Source organism: Lonchura striata, chromosome 2 (assembly GCF_046129695.1).
Source record: "Lonchura striata isolate bLonStr1 chromosome 2, bLonStr1.mat, whole genome shotgun sequence".
In the NCBI taxonomy this organism is placed as follows: domain Eukaryota; kingdom Metazoa; phylum Chordata; class Aves; order Passeriformes; family Estrildidae; genus Lonchura; species Lonchura striata.
Window position 1 is genome coordinate 26,651,142 of NC_134604.1, and position 15,674 is coordinate 26,666,815.

The window sequence follows — 15,674 nt, forward strand, 5'->3', positions numbered from 1 at the left end:
GATAGCTCAGTAAAGCTCTCAGGAAGCTCCTGCCACCCAGCCAGCACCATTCACTGGGAGGTGGCATCTGTCTTCTGGCGCTGTCCAGCTCCCAAGCTCTGGTCCTTCAAGCTGACTGCAGGTACCACTATCAGCATGGATCCATCATCAGATTTTACAGACTCTGCAGAAGGCTGAGTCTGAAGCTGAGAATAACATGACACCTTACAACCAAGAACGTGCTTTCATCTCTGCAGGACCTGGGGCTTTATTTTAAGAGTTCTGGATACATCAGCTGAAGGCTAGAGATTAAATTGTAGATAAGCAATGGGATCAAGCTACAAAACAGAGATACCATTGCAGCATCTCTGCTTAATTAAAATCCAGGACCCAACTCTGTTGTTGAGTTCAAATTCTGAAACATCCTTTAAAAGTATAGTCTGGATACAGATCTTAGTTGAGGCTGATCTTTAATATCAAGTAAAAATTTCTAATAATTTTCTCTTGCAGGAGTTTCACCATTTATGCCAAAAGCGCTATTACTTACTGGAATGCTGTTATGAATAAAGACAGTGTATTATATACAAATTGCCAGACCTCATTTCTTGTTCATAGATCAGCTTAAACGAAAATAAGGAGGTGGAAAAAAATGGTTGTAATATGCAAGGTTTCATCACCTTTCCTTATTGTGAGCTTCTCTCACTCCCTTCCAGCTGCCTTGGCAGTCAAAACTTCTAGGACCTGAGAGACTATAAGTCCTTGTCCAAAGTAAATTCTTTTGTTGATGCCAAAAAACCTGGGCACCGTTTCCACAACTATTACTTCCTCTAAAACCTTACCACAATACCTCATATCACACCTTTCCTTTGTCATTAACCCAGCCATGGCAACTAAAAGCTTTCTCAGGAGACAGTGACATATATATGCAGTGTGGAGCTGTGCTAACTATGAGGAGCATGAAGAACTGGAAATTCCCTAGTTTTAATAACAGGCATATTATGGTCTTGGAGTAGAATAATACAATTGTCATGAAGCTGCATATTTTGGGCCTGCTGTCCACAGCTTGCCCAGGTAAAGCATAGGCTGCTGCCTGTGAAAGAACATGGACCCAAATAAGAACTCCAGGCTCTCATCTGGTTTAATAATCTCCTTCAAAAAAACTGACAGCACAGACTTAGTTCTCTGCTCTGCTCCCATGTGGCACTATACACAAATAAAGAGTGCAGTGGGGAGGATCAAAGACTGCAGCTTGTGACAAGGAAAAGCCCTCTTGTTTTTCACATTCCCTTTGGAAATGGAAGGAGAAAATTCTGCTGAAGATATATTCTTTGTGTTTGTGGGCCCATAACTTCTCAAAAATACCCTGGCATATCTCTCCTTTAGCAATCAAAGAGTTCAGAGAAAGCACTGTATTGGAGGGCTCAGGGCTCTCCAGCCACAATGGCACTAATAAAGTGACACAGTGTGTGCAGAATAGGAACTCATGGGGTGAGTTTACCAACCATTGGAAATTGCCAGTACTTTACAAAACAAAGCCCTAAACACACATCTTTTGGGAAATTCTGGGTGACACTCATTGTGGTGGTTATAGCACTTCCTAATAGTTTACTGCTTAAACTATAGCCCATCACACCCACCTGAGGGCCTGCAGACTCAGACATCTCCAGGAATGATGGCCCCTGCAAGCACATTACAGGGACAATCTCAGTGCTGGCAGCAACACCTGTGTTCCTGTCTCCTCTGTAGTCACCAGTGACACTTAAATTGCAGAGACAGCACAGGCTGTACCTGACTTTGCCATCACCCACAGCCATAGATCAGGCAATAGATGAGCCTGTGGTGAATACAGAGTTAGAGGCTTTATAAAGGAAGCTTTAATTCTATTCCCATGGCAGCTGTTGCATATCTGAACACATATTTGCCTGTAACATTAATGTTTCCTTCAGGAGAGAGTTTAATTCACTTCAAATACCCCTCTCAGGACTTGTCATGATCTGTTCTGCAGTCCCAGAAATCATCCTCTTTACCATACTCTTAATCAGTCTGAAAGCACTGAGGTCCAGGGTGGTGGCAACCAGCCACACTCTCAAACAAACAGTGTAAACTAATAGGAGACAAAACTGAAATGGAGTAGAAGCACCTGGGGACATGCCACACAGTGGCAATGAAAGACCAAGGGTCAAAGATATGTCAGTCAGTGTGCAAGAGGGCAAAAGCCCAAGGACATGGAGATAAGAAGATCCTCTTGCTTTTGTCTGCTGTTGGCAGTGTGGAGCTCAGCTGTAGACAGCTGCAGAGGTGTCATCTGGCTTTAAGCAAAGATGAAAACAGTCAATACTGGCCTTCAGTATGACCTTGCCTTGGCTGCCACTGCTTTCAGCCTGAGGGGTCTCTACTGCTGGGCAGCCAGCTGCACACTCATTCCTCAGCCACACCCATCTTGTGTGCCCGAGGAAGGAAAGACTGAGCACAGAGAACTTGTGAGCAAGGCCTGGAAGACTGAAAGAACAACTAGGCACTTCCGCCCAGGTGCTTTTATTCCAGCCCTTGCACAGGCTGGAAAGAGCACCGTCTCTGATGCAAGGAGAGAGCTGGAGGCAGCGTCCTCACCTTAGATGTTTATCACTGGAACATCCCTGGGTGCCTCACACCCTGTGTGATTTGCTCATGCCAACTTCACCTTCCTCTTTAGCTATGCCCAGCCTCCTGCACTGTTTATTTACACTGTATAAATCAGGAAGTCTTCATTGATGTCTGGGAAACAATGATAGGAGTTCCCAAACATCTGGACTTACCTCCTCAGCACATGCTGCGCCCCTGCACCCTGAACTGCAGTGTTTAGTAACAACGTTTCCTCTCAGTCCTATATTCTAATTATTCAAAGATTTACCTTTCCTTTTTTTCCATAGGGAGGATGAGACTTTCACAGGGCTTATTAGAGAACAGGTGTGAGAAATGCAAGTTCCCTGGGGCTGGCTTACCATAAAAAAAAAAAGACAGTGAGGGACTAGGCAGGAGCAACAAGGGGAATGAAAAGCAAGACAAAGATACCATAGCAAAAGCTTTGTAGGAAACCATAAAGGATTCAGGTCCATCTTGCACAGAATAGTTTTAACAACAGCAAAATGGCAACAGAGTTGGTCTTGAATATTCCCATTCCAACCATCACAGAAAATGAATAGGAGGAGCAGCTGCTACTCAATCTGCCTCCCACTTCGTCCATCCAGGATCACAGAGCGCCTCTGGGGCTGGTAGAAGCAGCTGGTGGAGGTCTCCAGTCTCTGGCCGTTCTTGGGGATGGTCATTTTGTTCCGCAGCGTCACCCCCTCGGGCGTCGTCCGCGCGGGGTCGGACAGATCGCCGCAAATGGGGCTCGGGGAGGTGGTCTGGGTGGGGCTCCTGATGGGTGACAACAATACCCTGGAGTCTGCTGAGGACGTGGGGTGGTCCATGATGGGGAAAGGGGGACTGAAGAGAATCAGACTCTGAGGCCTCCCAGGCCTAGATCTGTAGGAAGGTTTGGAGAACCCTGATGGCCTCTCTATCTTTGAAGATTGTGGGTTATCTCCAGCTGTCTCCCCGCCAGATGTGCGCTTTCGGCGCAGAACAGGGGCATCCAGAGCAGAGTGATGACTGGACTGAGGTGGCTCCAGTGGAGAGCCCAGGCTGCCATGCCAAGGACATGCTGAGTCCTTTTGAGCAGGGTCACTGTTTTCTTTCTCTGCTTTGGCTTTCTTTTCTGTCAGCGGGCTCTTGGGGGCATCCAGGTGGCTCCATGCCACCCGTGGAGCTTGCCTGATGGCCTGCTTGGCTTCTGCTTCCTTCTTCTCAGTGGCTGGAGCAGCATTCTGAGCCTGCAGGGGCTGGGGGATCTGGGTGTACTGAATCTTGGGCGGTATCACGGGCACCGCTCTAGCCTGGCACATCTTAATCATGAAGGAGGTCCTGACAGCTGATACGCTGACGGGGGCAGAGTTACGACGGCCAGTGGTGGCGTGGGCCACTGCCAGGTAATCCAAGTCTAGATCCACAGGGGCATTGAAATGAGACCCCCAGGGAACACCCCTACTGGCAGCAGGGCAGTGTGTTGGCAGGGATGGGACAGAATCACTGCTTTTTACTTCCTTCTGCCCATATAGGAGGTTCCCAGGGGCAGATGGCATGGACAGGCTCTCAAATGTGAAGAAATCTGGGGCTGGGAGGAGTGAATCCAAGTTGAGGGATGAAGGCCTGGTCTTTACTTTGCGAGGTGTTTCTTCACCTTTATTACTCAGCTGTGACTCAGTGGCAGAAGACAAGGCTTTTGTGACAGTCTCTCCTCCCAGGGCAGTGTCCTGAGAGATGGATAACTCCTCCTTTGTGTTCTTAGTCTGTGAAGAACTGCCTGGATTATTTTGGTATGACAAAGATAACTCAAGCTTTGGGCTCCAAGGGTTTTCTTTGCTCACATGCACTTTTCTTCTCTCTGTCTCCAAAAGAGGGACTCTGGAGGGTCCTGCTTTCTCACCTGGTGCTTTCTCCCTGATAAGGGGGTACTCAGGTTTTGAAGGTTCTTCTGGAGGACTTGGGCCATTCTCATCTTGCATCGCTTTGCCCAAAGTAGAGGGGGACATGGGTTGTGTTTTGGCCAGCTCACAAGTCGCTGAATGCAGAATGTCACCACATGGCTGCTGCTGGTCAGTGGCATCTATGAAAGAGAACGGGGTAGTCCAGAGACTCAGCACTGTGTCTTTACTGTCCAGGGAGAGGCTGCGACTGAACCGCGGCCTAAGAGAAATTCCTGTCTCTGCTCTCTGGCCCTGTGGGTGAAACTCCTGGGTCATCTTCTCCTGAATGTCCTTAAAGGTGGGAGAATGGAGAGGGCTTGTAACCCACTGGTGATCCTCCCAAGGCTCCACAAGTTCTAAGCTCTGCACATTATCTGTCCAGGCATCCTCATCATCCTGGTCAGTGGCATCCTGGGTTCTGCTAACAGCATTGCCTTCCTTCACCTCCTGGATTCCAGCTCCAATCAGTGCCTTGGAGGAGAATGTGTCCCTTTCATCAGTAGTCATTATCTCATGCTTCTCCCTCTCAGTGTGGACTCTGGTAAGACCATCCTTTTCCCTCTGGAACTGGTAAGTGCCATCTTTTTCCTTCCCTGATTCTGGACATGCTCCTTTGGAACAAGATAATCCATCACTAGTGGCAATCTCACTAAATTCTGATTGACCATGAAGCTTCCAGTCCGGGGTAGGAGTAAGACATTCACTCCTGCTCTCCACCATTGACTGGTGGTTCTTTGGAGTGGCTGAGCCCATTGGAAGAGTGCCCAGTTTGGGTAGGGCTGAAGCACCACTCTGTTGTGCAATTGCATCAGACTGGCAGCTGGGGAGGCTGTCTTGTTGCTCCATGCCACTGGCACCAAATAAAGGCACCTGACTTATCTGTGATGCTCTGCTTTCAGATTTCTGCTCACTGAGTGTTGGACTCTGCCCCGGGCCACAGCAAAGACTATCTGTTTGTAGTGAAGAGGAGGATTCAGAAATTGGGCTTGTCTTGGGAACAGCTGCTGGCAAGAGCAAGAGCTCCTCTTCAGGTTCTATAATTTTCAGTTCCTGCTGTATCTCTGGCCAGAGTGGTTCTAGAAGGGCATTCGTCAGGTCCTCCTCAGTCTGAAAAACAGAGGAAACACCATCACCTGGGAGCTCACAACTTACCAGTAAATACCCCTCCTTTTTCCCCAAACAGCCCTCCTAGAATAGCCAGACTGCTGGGTGAGCACGCTCATGGGCACAGAAATACAGACACACAACTGCTACCAGTTCAAGGAAGAAAATACATCTATAAACAAGTGGGTTTATGGAGGAGAAGGTCTGAGGTGCAGCCAAAAGGAGGCCTGGACAGACATACTGAAATAGTGAGCTGAATGAGCAGCTGGAATGTTCCAGCCCATTTCTCAGCTATTCCCATTCAGGCTCACTTGGCCTTGCCAGAGAATATGCATTCCCAAACTGCACACAAAATAGAATGAATAATCTATTCAAGGAGATATGCCAACAGATCTTTAAATAGCTGTCCAGAGATGAGTATCGCTGTAAGAAACTTGGTGAAAAGGCTTTGCTAGAGATACAGAGGAGGAAAAAAAATAGTAAGAATTAAAAAAATAAAATTGTGTGTAGAGAATGGGAGTAAAAAGGACCGTTCAGGCTGGCCAGGACAAATGGGACAGCAAAAATAGAAGGGGAATTCAGAGACCATGGGTCAAAATGTTCAGACATCCGGACAGTCTCACATCTGGAGAGTCTCAGAGCAGACAGATGGTACAGACTGAAATTGTACAGTTACAGGAAGAGATGACCAAAAGGGCATAGTAGGTAGTTACATAAAGGTAAATCACCACATGGTGATTTCACAGAAATTAAATCAATCAGTTCATGTCCAATTCTTGGAGCTGCTTGGCCTAAGTTACAGACTGAGTTTTCACAACTGCAGACACGCAATGGAACTTTAAACAATCTCCCAGTCACTACCATGTCATGGTCCCCCACCCTTCTCATGCCTTCTTCCTTACCACATCTCTTAGGCGTGATCCTTCTTCTGTCTTAGCCATCTCAATCTCCTGTTGGTCACAGCTGACTTCTGAGGAGACATCCTTCATCCTGAGCTGTCCTTGCTCTGCTTTGTCTGCTGGGAGTGGTTCCTTATGGAACTCAGAAGCTGGTGTTTGTTCCAAGGTGGGACTCTGCTCTGAGGACTGCTGGGGGCTGCTGGTGCTGCTTGTGCAGCTGCTTTGCCCACATGTCTCCTGATTTTCTGCTGCTGGCTGTAGCATTTCTAGGGACTCAGGTTTCCCAGCTGCCATCAGCTCCTCGGGATGAGAGCCTGGATCAGAAACACAAACAAATGTAACTACGTGAGACTGAAAACTTGTGCCAAGAGCCAACACCAACTAACAAAGCTAGAGAGCTCCCTCCAGGCACAACCAGATGTTACTGGGAGGTCGCTGACCTCCCCAGGCTCCTTACCGCAACAAGCACCACCCTGACCTGCCATCAAATCGACACCCACCCTGCTATAGTTTAGTTTCTTCCCTGCCACAAGCTCAAGCTGGAGAAACCTCCACACCACCAAGCTGCAGGACACTTCCAGCAGCCCACCTGAGGATCCATACCCCCCTCCTTAACACAATTTACCTCTGGATGCTGCCACTGGCAGAGTTGGCCCTGGCTGTTTCTCCTTGCGCTCTGTTGCCTGCTCTGTCCTTGTGTGGGTCCCTGCCTCCAGAGCAGAGGGGCTCGTGCCCTCCACCAGAGAAGACAGCTCCTCTAGACTGGAGAGGGAATGCTTCTCCTTGGTGGGCAGGCGGCAGGGTGTGCTGTTGGTGCTGATGACTGCCGATACCCTCAGCGGGACAGAGACAGCAAATGGCTCCGAGATGTTCAGGGCTTTCCTCTGGTGATGAGGAGAGGCCTCCAAGGGAAAGAGGCTGCTCGGGAAGCCTGACTTGGTGGCTGTTTCAGAGGTGTAGAACATGAGCACTCCTTTGGCTGAAGTCTGCTCGTTTTCAGCATCCTCTGCTACCCGGAAAACCTTCAGCTGCTCAGGGGGTGACTTCACCTGCGGTGTCCGGGGAAGACCTCTCTCCCCACCCAGCTCTGAACTTCCTTTGGCCCCCATGGCAGATCCTTCCCGCTCCCACTCATTCTCTTTTCTGAGGTCATATGAGCTGCCTGTGCCTCCTGTCCGTATCTTGGTGGGAACAAAGAATCCTCCAGTAGTCACTGAGCGTTTGAACCTGCTTTTGTCATCCTCCCCTAGAGACAGGAACAGAGAGCAAGTCAGTGAGAAGCAAAGAACTAGCAAACCTCCTCTGTGAGGAGCCCTCCTCAATCCCTCCAGGGATGAGTCCTGCCCTCAGATTTCCCCAGACAGATAGAGACAAGTGGCACTGAAGGCTTTCTATTCTCTAGCCCTAGGGCTTCTTTCAAAACAGGCAGGCAGCAGGGCACTGAATGCCCTCCAGTGGAAATCGGCTCAGACTTTTATTAGACACCCTTCTCCATCAGATGCAGACTATCACATACTGCCCACAATGCACACACCAGGCTTTGTCAGCTTTTTCTAAGTATTTTTCATCTACAAATGGGATTTTTGTGCCAAGAATAACCAAGAAAGAAATCAAAGCAGTCCAACTACCAATAAAGGTGCAGCTAAACACAGTGGTAACTCTCAGGTGGATGCACCGAGATAAACAACACAGAAAAGAGTCAGAAGTGCACACACACAGAGGTGGGGACACACATCAGCACCCATGACATAAGTACACAAAGATATACAACATGGTGAGATAGACACAGACTGCTCATCCATTGAGGGTGGTGAGACACTGGAACAGGCTGTCCGAGAAGCTGTGGATGCCCCATCCCTGGAAGTGTTCAAGGCTTGCTCAAGTGTTGGTAGCACCTGATGTAGTGGAAGGCTTATTGGCAGGGTTGCTGGAACTAGGAGATTTCTGAAGTCCCTTTCAACCCAAACTGTTCTGTGATTTTGTGATCCATGCTGCTGAAAATGCAGAGCTGCACTCTGTCCCCCTAACACTATAGGCAGGCTGTGGATGTCTCACCTTCCACTGGCAGGGAACACAACGAGTCCATGCTCTTTGCAGGCCGAATAGTTGCTTTTTCTGTGGAAAAAGAGGTTTAGAAGCAGGTATCAGATCCTGTGGCTTTGCAGGCTTCAGCCCGTAAAGATCAAAGGCTGCATACATATAGACAGGCATGCCAGGCAGACATTTTCCATTTCCAAGCATTCCCCCATGTATCTACACCACATGGCTTATTACCCACAACACTTGTCCACACAGCTGGGGATCTGCTAGTGCTAACAACAGCTTTGCACCTGCTGGACATGTGGAGAGCTATACTTAACCCAGCCAGACAACACCACCTCCACTCTGAGCCTGAACAGTTAAGCATCCCCAAAGCTGTCATGTGCCATTCCCCTCCCCAACTTAGTCAGGCTATTGGTTGTGGGGGACTTTCTAACTAAACTGACATAAATGCCTTATCATCTCTCATTCCTGATAGCAAATGTTGGGTTATTTTTACATTGAACTCCCGGCTCTTTTGCTGATGCGAGCATACCCTGCCTCCAGCAAGAACTCTGGGAAATTTCTGAGGGCAGTGAGAAATCTATTTTGCTGGCCATCTTCACTGGACTTGCTTGTCCAGAAACACGCTGTCATTTGTTACTATACACTCCACAAGTCTGTTCCTGAGAGGTTTTGGAAGCTTGTAGCTATTACTGCTCTGAAAAAGGAAGGGAGGTGGGGAAATATAGCTGGCAAGGAAGACAAGTTATACTCTGGCAGTCCAAAAAGGTTCCATGGAGATCTGGAAAATGTCTGGGAGTAAAGTTTGCTGTTTACAGAGTTGCACAAAGTAGGTAAAGCAGAAAGTCACCAGGCTTGTTGGACCTCATTTGTTTATATAATGGAGGCTTCTAGCTCCGACTCTCAAATGAGCGTAGGAGAAACTCCAGCTACTTTTTACATTTACATGGAGTCCTGGCTACTTTTTACATTCATAAGACACTATGTCTCGAGCACTGTTTCCGTTTTCCAGGAGGAGCAGAATTAAAGCTGGGGAGCTGCGGCAAGTCACATTTTACGTGACTTACAGATTTGTGTGCACAGACACAAGCTGTGCTAAAGCATGTGCTGAGTTTCAGCAGCAGCTTCATCTGTTCCCTCACATTAGGCTGTAAGCAGAGAGCACTGAAAAATGTAACACAGCAGCACAATAAGGCACAGCTTTAGCACTGAAAACTCTGCACAAGGCTGGGCATTTGTGTGTCCTGCTGGTGAAAATGTCCAGCCCCTGTCACTCAGTACTGTCCTTGGAAAAAGGCTCAGCCACCACCATCACTGGGGGTGCCATCATTCCTGGGCCTCCTTGGGTTAGCACTATTTTGAGACAGTGTTCCTTATCAAAGTGAGAAGGTGATCCCGTGATCAAAATAGGATACAGAGCTATTTTGAAGTCTGTCGTGGCCACACTGTGTGAGGCCATCTGTACATGCAAAACATGGGGAAGGCAGAGGTCCAAAAAGAACTGGATCCAGCATTTGGCTTCACACTCATTTGTGATCCAAATACAGCCTTTCTTATATGTGGTACTAGCTCATGTTGCCAATATTAACTGTTTTATTTGAAGTCTATTGTTAGGCAGTGGTCCTCCAAACACCAGCTCCTGATGTGATGAGATTATATGAAGAAAAATTCCACTTTCATCTCCCTATAGAAAATCATTCATTGACTTGGAGATACTAAAACACTCTGGAACATATAAACCCAAAACATTTCTTTATGAATTCAAATTAAAAGAGCATGCTTTCTTTTTAAGAATGTGATTACTTTTAAGTCAAGGTCATGATTTTTAGAGCTTGAGTCATCATTTCTTAACACTGGGAAATGGCACTGCCATGTGATTTTCTAGGAAGCAGAGTGTTTAAGAGATTGCAGCCCAGAAGAGGTTAGGACTTGGGATTACAGCCAGAAGAAAACAGAACTTCTCTCTTGTAAATTCTGCAAAAGCAATAGCTTCCCTCAAAGGGCTGAGAGCCAGAGCTGAAGACACTCCTGGTGCCTCGTTTTTCACAAAGACATGGAATGCAGTTGGTTCATTAAAGTCCTTTAGAGGAAGGACAGCCTGGAAGGACAGGCTAGAAAGACAGCCATTCACCCAGCGCCATGTAATGAGCCTCAGGAGAAAGAGACTGGCTGGGCTGGAACAGTGGACTAATGCAAACCTACGTAACATATCCTAGTCCCCAGACTTGACAGCTGGACAACAGGAGCCTATTTATCAGGTACCAAAATGCAATATTTACTATATCTGTCTGTCCAATCCTCCTGGAAGGGTGTTTCTTGCCATCACAGGAAAATGAGATGTGCATGAAACCAGGCCACAAGCATGACCCCATTAGACTATCTCAAGTCTATGGCATTAGTGGCAAGTGGATACAGGTTGTCCCATGCTACCAACAACACAAGAGAAAGCCTCAGAGAGAAACATTCAGCTGTAAATTGTGTTCTTACCAGAGAGCTTCTGTGCCCTTACAAAGACACTCCCATTTCGACTCAGTTTAGACTTTGATTCTGAGCCAGAGCGGCCCAAATTAAATATTGACTTCCATTTCTTGGACTTGGTAGATAATTTCCTCCTGGAAAGAAAAAAGGCTCAGGTAGTCACCAAACCTTAGAGACTTCTGCCTTTTTAATACCCTCCAAAGGCCTCTGAGCTGTCTCCCCTCAACATTTTCCATTTTTTTCTTCTCACACTTCTTTTAACTCTAAAGCATGAAAAGCATAGCTATACATCCAACCCTTTTTGGCTCATAGGTAGCAGTCACGCTGTAAGTGATTTATCTGTACTGATTTAATTATTTAATGGATGGAAAGACACCTAAGCCTTCAGATAGTTGATTCTGGCATCATGCTACAGCACCAGTGATTGAGCAATCAACCATGCTTGTCTCCAGAAAGGAGTGGTTTTCAAGGCTCAGACTATCCTGCAATAAAGCAAAGAAAAATTGCCTTTTTAACAGTGACATAATGTATGATAAATTCCAGGGAACTGATGGAACTGGTACCATTTCTCAGTGCTCAAAGTTATGTTTTAAAGACCACATCTTATGGCAAAAAATATAGGGATTCCTTAATGAAAAGTTGCTGTTAATGCTTCTCAGGCTAGTATTAATTTAATCACACATGTTATATATTCACATGCAAGTATCATGTTCTTACCAAAGAGGAGGAGGTATAAGGGAATTAAATCAATTTCTCATAACCATAAGAGGAAGTGGGACACCAGCTCCCTGTGTCTCTTTGGAAATCCCAGCTTTTGCAGAAAGAGGCTTTTTGTCCTAATATAATTTTTTCCTTGTATACATATTTCTTCATGAAGCTCTGTTTCACTTCCTTCATTCTTATTCTGACTCCTCCTTCAATCTCAGCATCTTTCAGAGCAAGAATTCTCTTAGCTCCCTGTCTTGCTCTCCACATTGAGCTTTCTATCCCCATATTTCTGCTTTTCTTTCTGATCAATACACAGACAAGTACAAATCAGTCCTACAAAGAGGATTAATATCTTGGGCATAGAACTTTTCTATTCAAGTAAGAAAGGAGAAGACACTCTAGAGGGACAAACTTCCTTTTGTCTTAAGCTGGTTATCCTCTTGCAAGTATTCTGTTAGATGACTCTTTTTTCTTTAATATATCAAGTGCCAATAAATATCTTTGTTCTGCTGCTTTCTGGGTCAGTAGATTAATGAGCCTCTTGCTGCAGAGGCTATAATCTATCAGAACCAGGCAGTAGAGTGGCTATATATTAACAGTTAGATAGACCAATAGATAAATACTTATTCTGGGCAGCTGTGCCAACAACTGCAGCAACCTCAGCTGAAATCAGACTCTTCTCCTGGCATAGGCATAGCTGGCATATCTTTCCATGCTGGAGTGAAAAAGAGCCTTCCTGATTGGCTGTAATTGCAGAGGAACCAGGAGAATGAAGAATCTGGAGCAGGTCAGTGGCACCAGCCGTGCCCTGGACCAGCCACCAGCAGGTGGAACTCGTGGACGAGCTCTGTCCCAACCTGCTCCATGCTCATCCCATATTTAGCCAACTTCTGGCTGGCACAAGGATGCAAAGACAATTCATTCCCCCTGCAAGAGGTCTGTGAGGTGCTGCCCTGATGGAGAGATGAGAACTAGAGAAGCTATGAACCCAGCACCTGCAATACTTCTCAGGAGTAGCTCTGCCTCTTTTGAGGACACTGAATTTTCTTTGTGTAGTGGCAGTAGACTCAGAAGAGTGCAGGTGTGGGGGTATCACATTAACAGAATTAACCCCCAATCTCACTGGGGAACCTGCATTTTTTTGTTTGTGCTTTACACTCCTCTTGTCACTTACTTGCTGTCAGGAAGGTCAACAACTGTGTGGAAGAGGGACCCAATTACAGGCACAATTTCAGGCAAGCTGTTCTCTCTCCTCTCCTTCCGAGCAGGATGGGATGCAGACAAACTCCGTGCCTGGGCTTCTTCCAGGCTTACCAGTTTCATTGGCAGGGAGGCCGAGGGGAGGGTCAAACTTTTCACAACTGATGAGCTCTCTAAAAAACAAGAAAACACATTCCAGCCTGGGGTGAGGAGAGATGGGAGCAAGAGCTTCATGACTTTATTTGACTGGAACATCTCCTGTGGAGGGGGGAAAGAAGTGGCACGTGCAGGGAGAAAGGCTTTTGTCAGATAAGCCTTTCAGCTCCCCAGCAACCTTATCCATCTGAGTACATTCCCAGCAGGGGCCATGCTTGCCAGCCAAAGGCTGTGTTGTGTGGATTTGCTTCCTCTGCTGCAGACACTTCTGAGTGAAGGAGGTGTCTCTGAAAACCACCAGGATTCACACATTCCCTTCACTCCTCCCTCACTCCCTTCCTCCATCTCGCCCTCACCCTCCCCCAGTTTTGGAGCAGTTCAGTCCCTGATCCCAGTTTGGTGCCTAGTTCTTTCTCTCACTTCCACATCTTTCTCCTTGTCTCATTGCAGGACAGGGGATTGTTCTAAAAACCAGCATTACTTGAACTTTCTAATCCATTTCAGGGCCACAGAAAGCAGTCTCACTGATAGCCCAGAGAACTGAAAGTGTCTGTTTACGGGAGGAGGGGGAAAGCCATGTTTGGGTAAAGATGGGCAGAATAAGCTGACATAGGGCTGGAAAGCAGAAAGGTGGATACTGCCTGAGTATTGAAGGTATCAGAAGTCTTTTGAGTGTGTAAAATGGGAAGGTGCATATTTTTGCAATTATGTGAGGTCACTGTGGATCCATGCCTTCTCACTTCCCAGTCTTTGCCAATAAAACCATCACTAAAAAGCAAAATCAGCATCTCTGAAAACTATTGATGTCCCAGGAAAAAGATACCTCTCTTTTATAAAATGTCCTCAGGAACACGATATAAGTTTTTGGAGCACAAGATTTTTTTTTTCCCGGGAGTGCCAGGGAGTGTGACCTCTGACTTGGGTGGAAATAGTGGCTGCAGGGCAGGTATTGTTGGTATGAGGAATTGTAACTGGAGAAGAGATGAGACTGTGGCTGATGGACTTACAGAGAAAGCTTAGACCAAGACTGAGAATCAATCAGGTGGTCTTCCTTTTGTGGAAAGGGTTAAGCCATATGAGATCATGCAAAAGATGAGACATAAGGCAGCCTGAGAAAACACTAAAGGAGGCTAGTATTGAAAAAGAAAATGTTGAAGATAGGAATGAAGAAGACAAGAGTAATGAGATATTGGGCTCAAGGTGTCTTTGGGAAAGTCTGTGGTGATAGCAAGGGTTACTGTTCTTGTAATAATAGTTGAAGGGAGAGCTGAACTACATAGCAAGCGACACGTGAAGTGGCTCAGGGAGGTTGCTACCAATGTTCTCTGCAGAGCTGGCTTTCCTGTTGTTGTTGAAGATCTGATCCACATGGTTGAGGATGAACTCGATCACCAATTGCTGCACTCGCACCTCCAGGAAAGCTGCATCCCCATTGCAGCCAACTGCCTCAATCTCCTTGGACCTGCATGAGGAAAGAGAGGTACCAGCAGTGAGCATTGCCACACACAGCCCCTGGCAAGGACAGATAGGATTTCTTCCTGCAAGCAAGGCAACAGGGATGATTTCCCCACTCTTTCTGTACCTCTTCCTCTCCTTCCCTCACAGGCCCTCATCCTCTCTTTCCACTCTTAAAAATTATTTTCTCTTATTTCTTTGCCATCCCTGCTACTTCCTTTCCTGAATGTGTAATTTTCCCCACTTGGCTTTCACATCCTTCAGCAGGTAAAACTGTGACTCTCAAGTTCCATTCTTCTCCCTTTTTCCTGTTTTAGCTATTTCAAGGCTGGGCCTGAAAGACAACACAGGAACCTTCAAAGGCTGCTCCTAGATCCCTACTCAGTGCTTCAATCACCTCTCAGTGAAATCCCTTAGACTCTGCCCAGGTCTTCCCCATGCCAATTTCTTCAATACTTTGCTGTGTGCTCCAATAGTCTCTTTTCTGCCCACCCTGTGCTCCCACATTCTCAATCTTGCTCTCAGCAAAGGAATATTCCTTATCTTGACATGCCAAAGTGTTGCTGAAGAAATTATCTTTGGGCAATGGATCCTTTGTAAAGTTAATGACTGGTGTGTTAGATAACAGCTTGGGGCATTGCCAAGAGGATAACCCTGTGAGGAGACTGCAGTTGCATTGCTCGCTCCTTTCTTTTACTCCCTGGGACTTGTACTTATGAAAGATTGCAAAGGAAAAACAGACTTCATTTTTTGTTGTTTTTTTTTTTTTTTTGACAAGGACAGATGCTAGAATGAAAATGTCTCAGTAGTAAAGGCCCAATTTATGATATTCAACAGTCAACATTTGATTCATTTTCAGAACATCCTCTGCCATTTTTGGGATTCAGAATGGTGAGATAACTCTTTAGAGCATGCTTTTCAGGCCTGTACCTCTCTAGACAACATTCTTTGCCAGCCCAGGGCTGCCCACCATCACCTCTCTCCTGCCCAGCTGCAGTCCTGGACTCTCCCTGCACAGCTCATTCCTCTAAATGCAGGGGTATTGGATGGACAGAAAGGGAACTTTGACAAGATACAAAATACTTCATTTCTTTTTCCCAGATGC

At 46.6% G+C, this 15,674-nt stretch overlaps 1 protein-coding gene across 3 annotated transcripts in view; it reads right to left on the minus strand.

The window, feature by feature from the left end:
• Positions 1–219: 219 nt before the first annotated feature.
• ARHGAP31 (Rho GTPase activating protein 31) overlaps positions 220–15,674 on the minus strand; it is a 69,538-nt gene continuing 54,083 nt past the window's right edge. For all 3 annotated transcript variants that reach the window (XM_021548871.2, XM_021548869.3, XM_021548870.1), the window contains exons 6-12: positions 14,431–14,576; positions 12,933–13,131; positions 11,060–11,184; positions 8,585–8,644; positions 7,155–7,775; positions 6,533–6,843; positions 220–5,633 (exon numbers count right to left, since the gene is read on the minus strand). In XM_021548871.2, the coding sequence (XP_021404546.2) occupies positions 3,174–5,633; positions 6,533–6,843; positions 7,155–7,775; positions 8,585–8,644; positions 11,060–11,184; positions 12,933–13,131; positions 14,431–14,576 (3,922 nt within the window). In that variant the 3' untranslated portion in view covers positions 220–3,173. The remainder of the gene's footprint in view (positions 5,634–6,532; positions 6,844–7,154; positions 7,776–8,584; positions 8,645–11,059; positions 11,185–12,932; positions 13,132–14,430; positions 14,577–15,674) is intronic.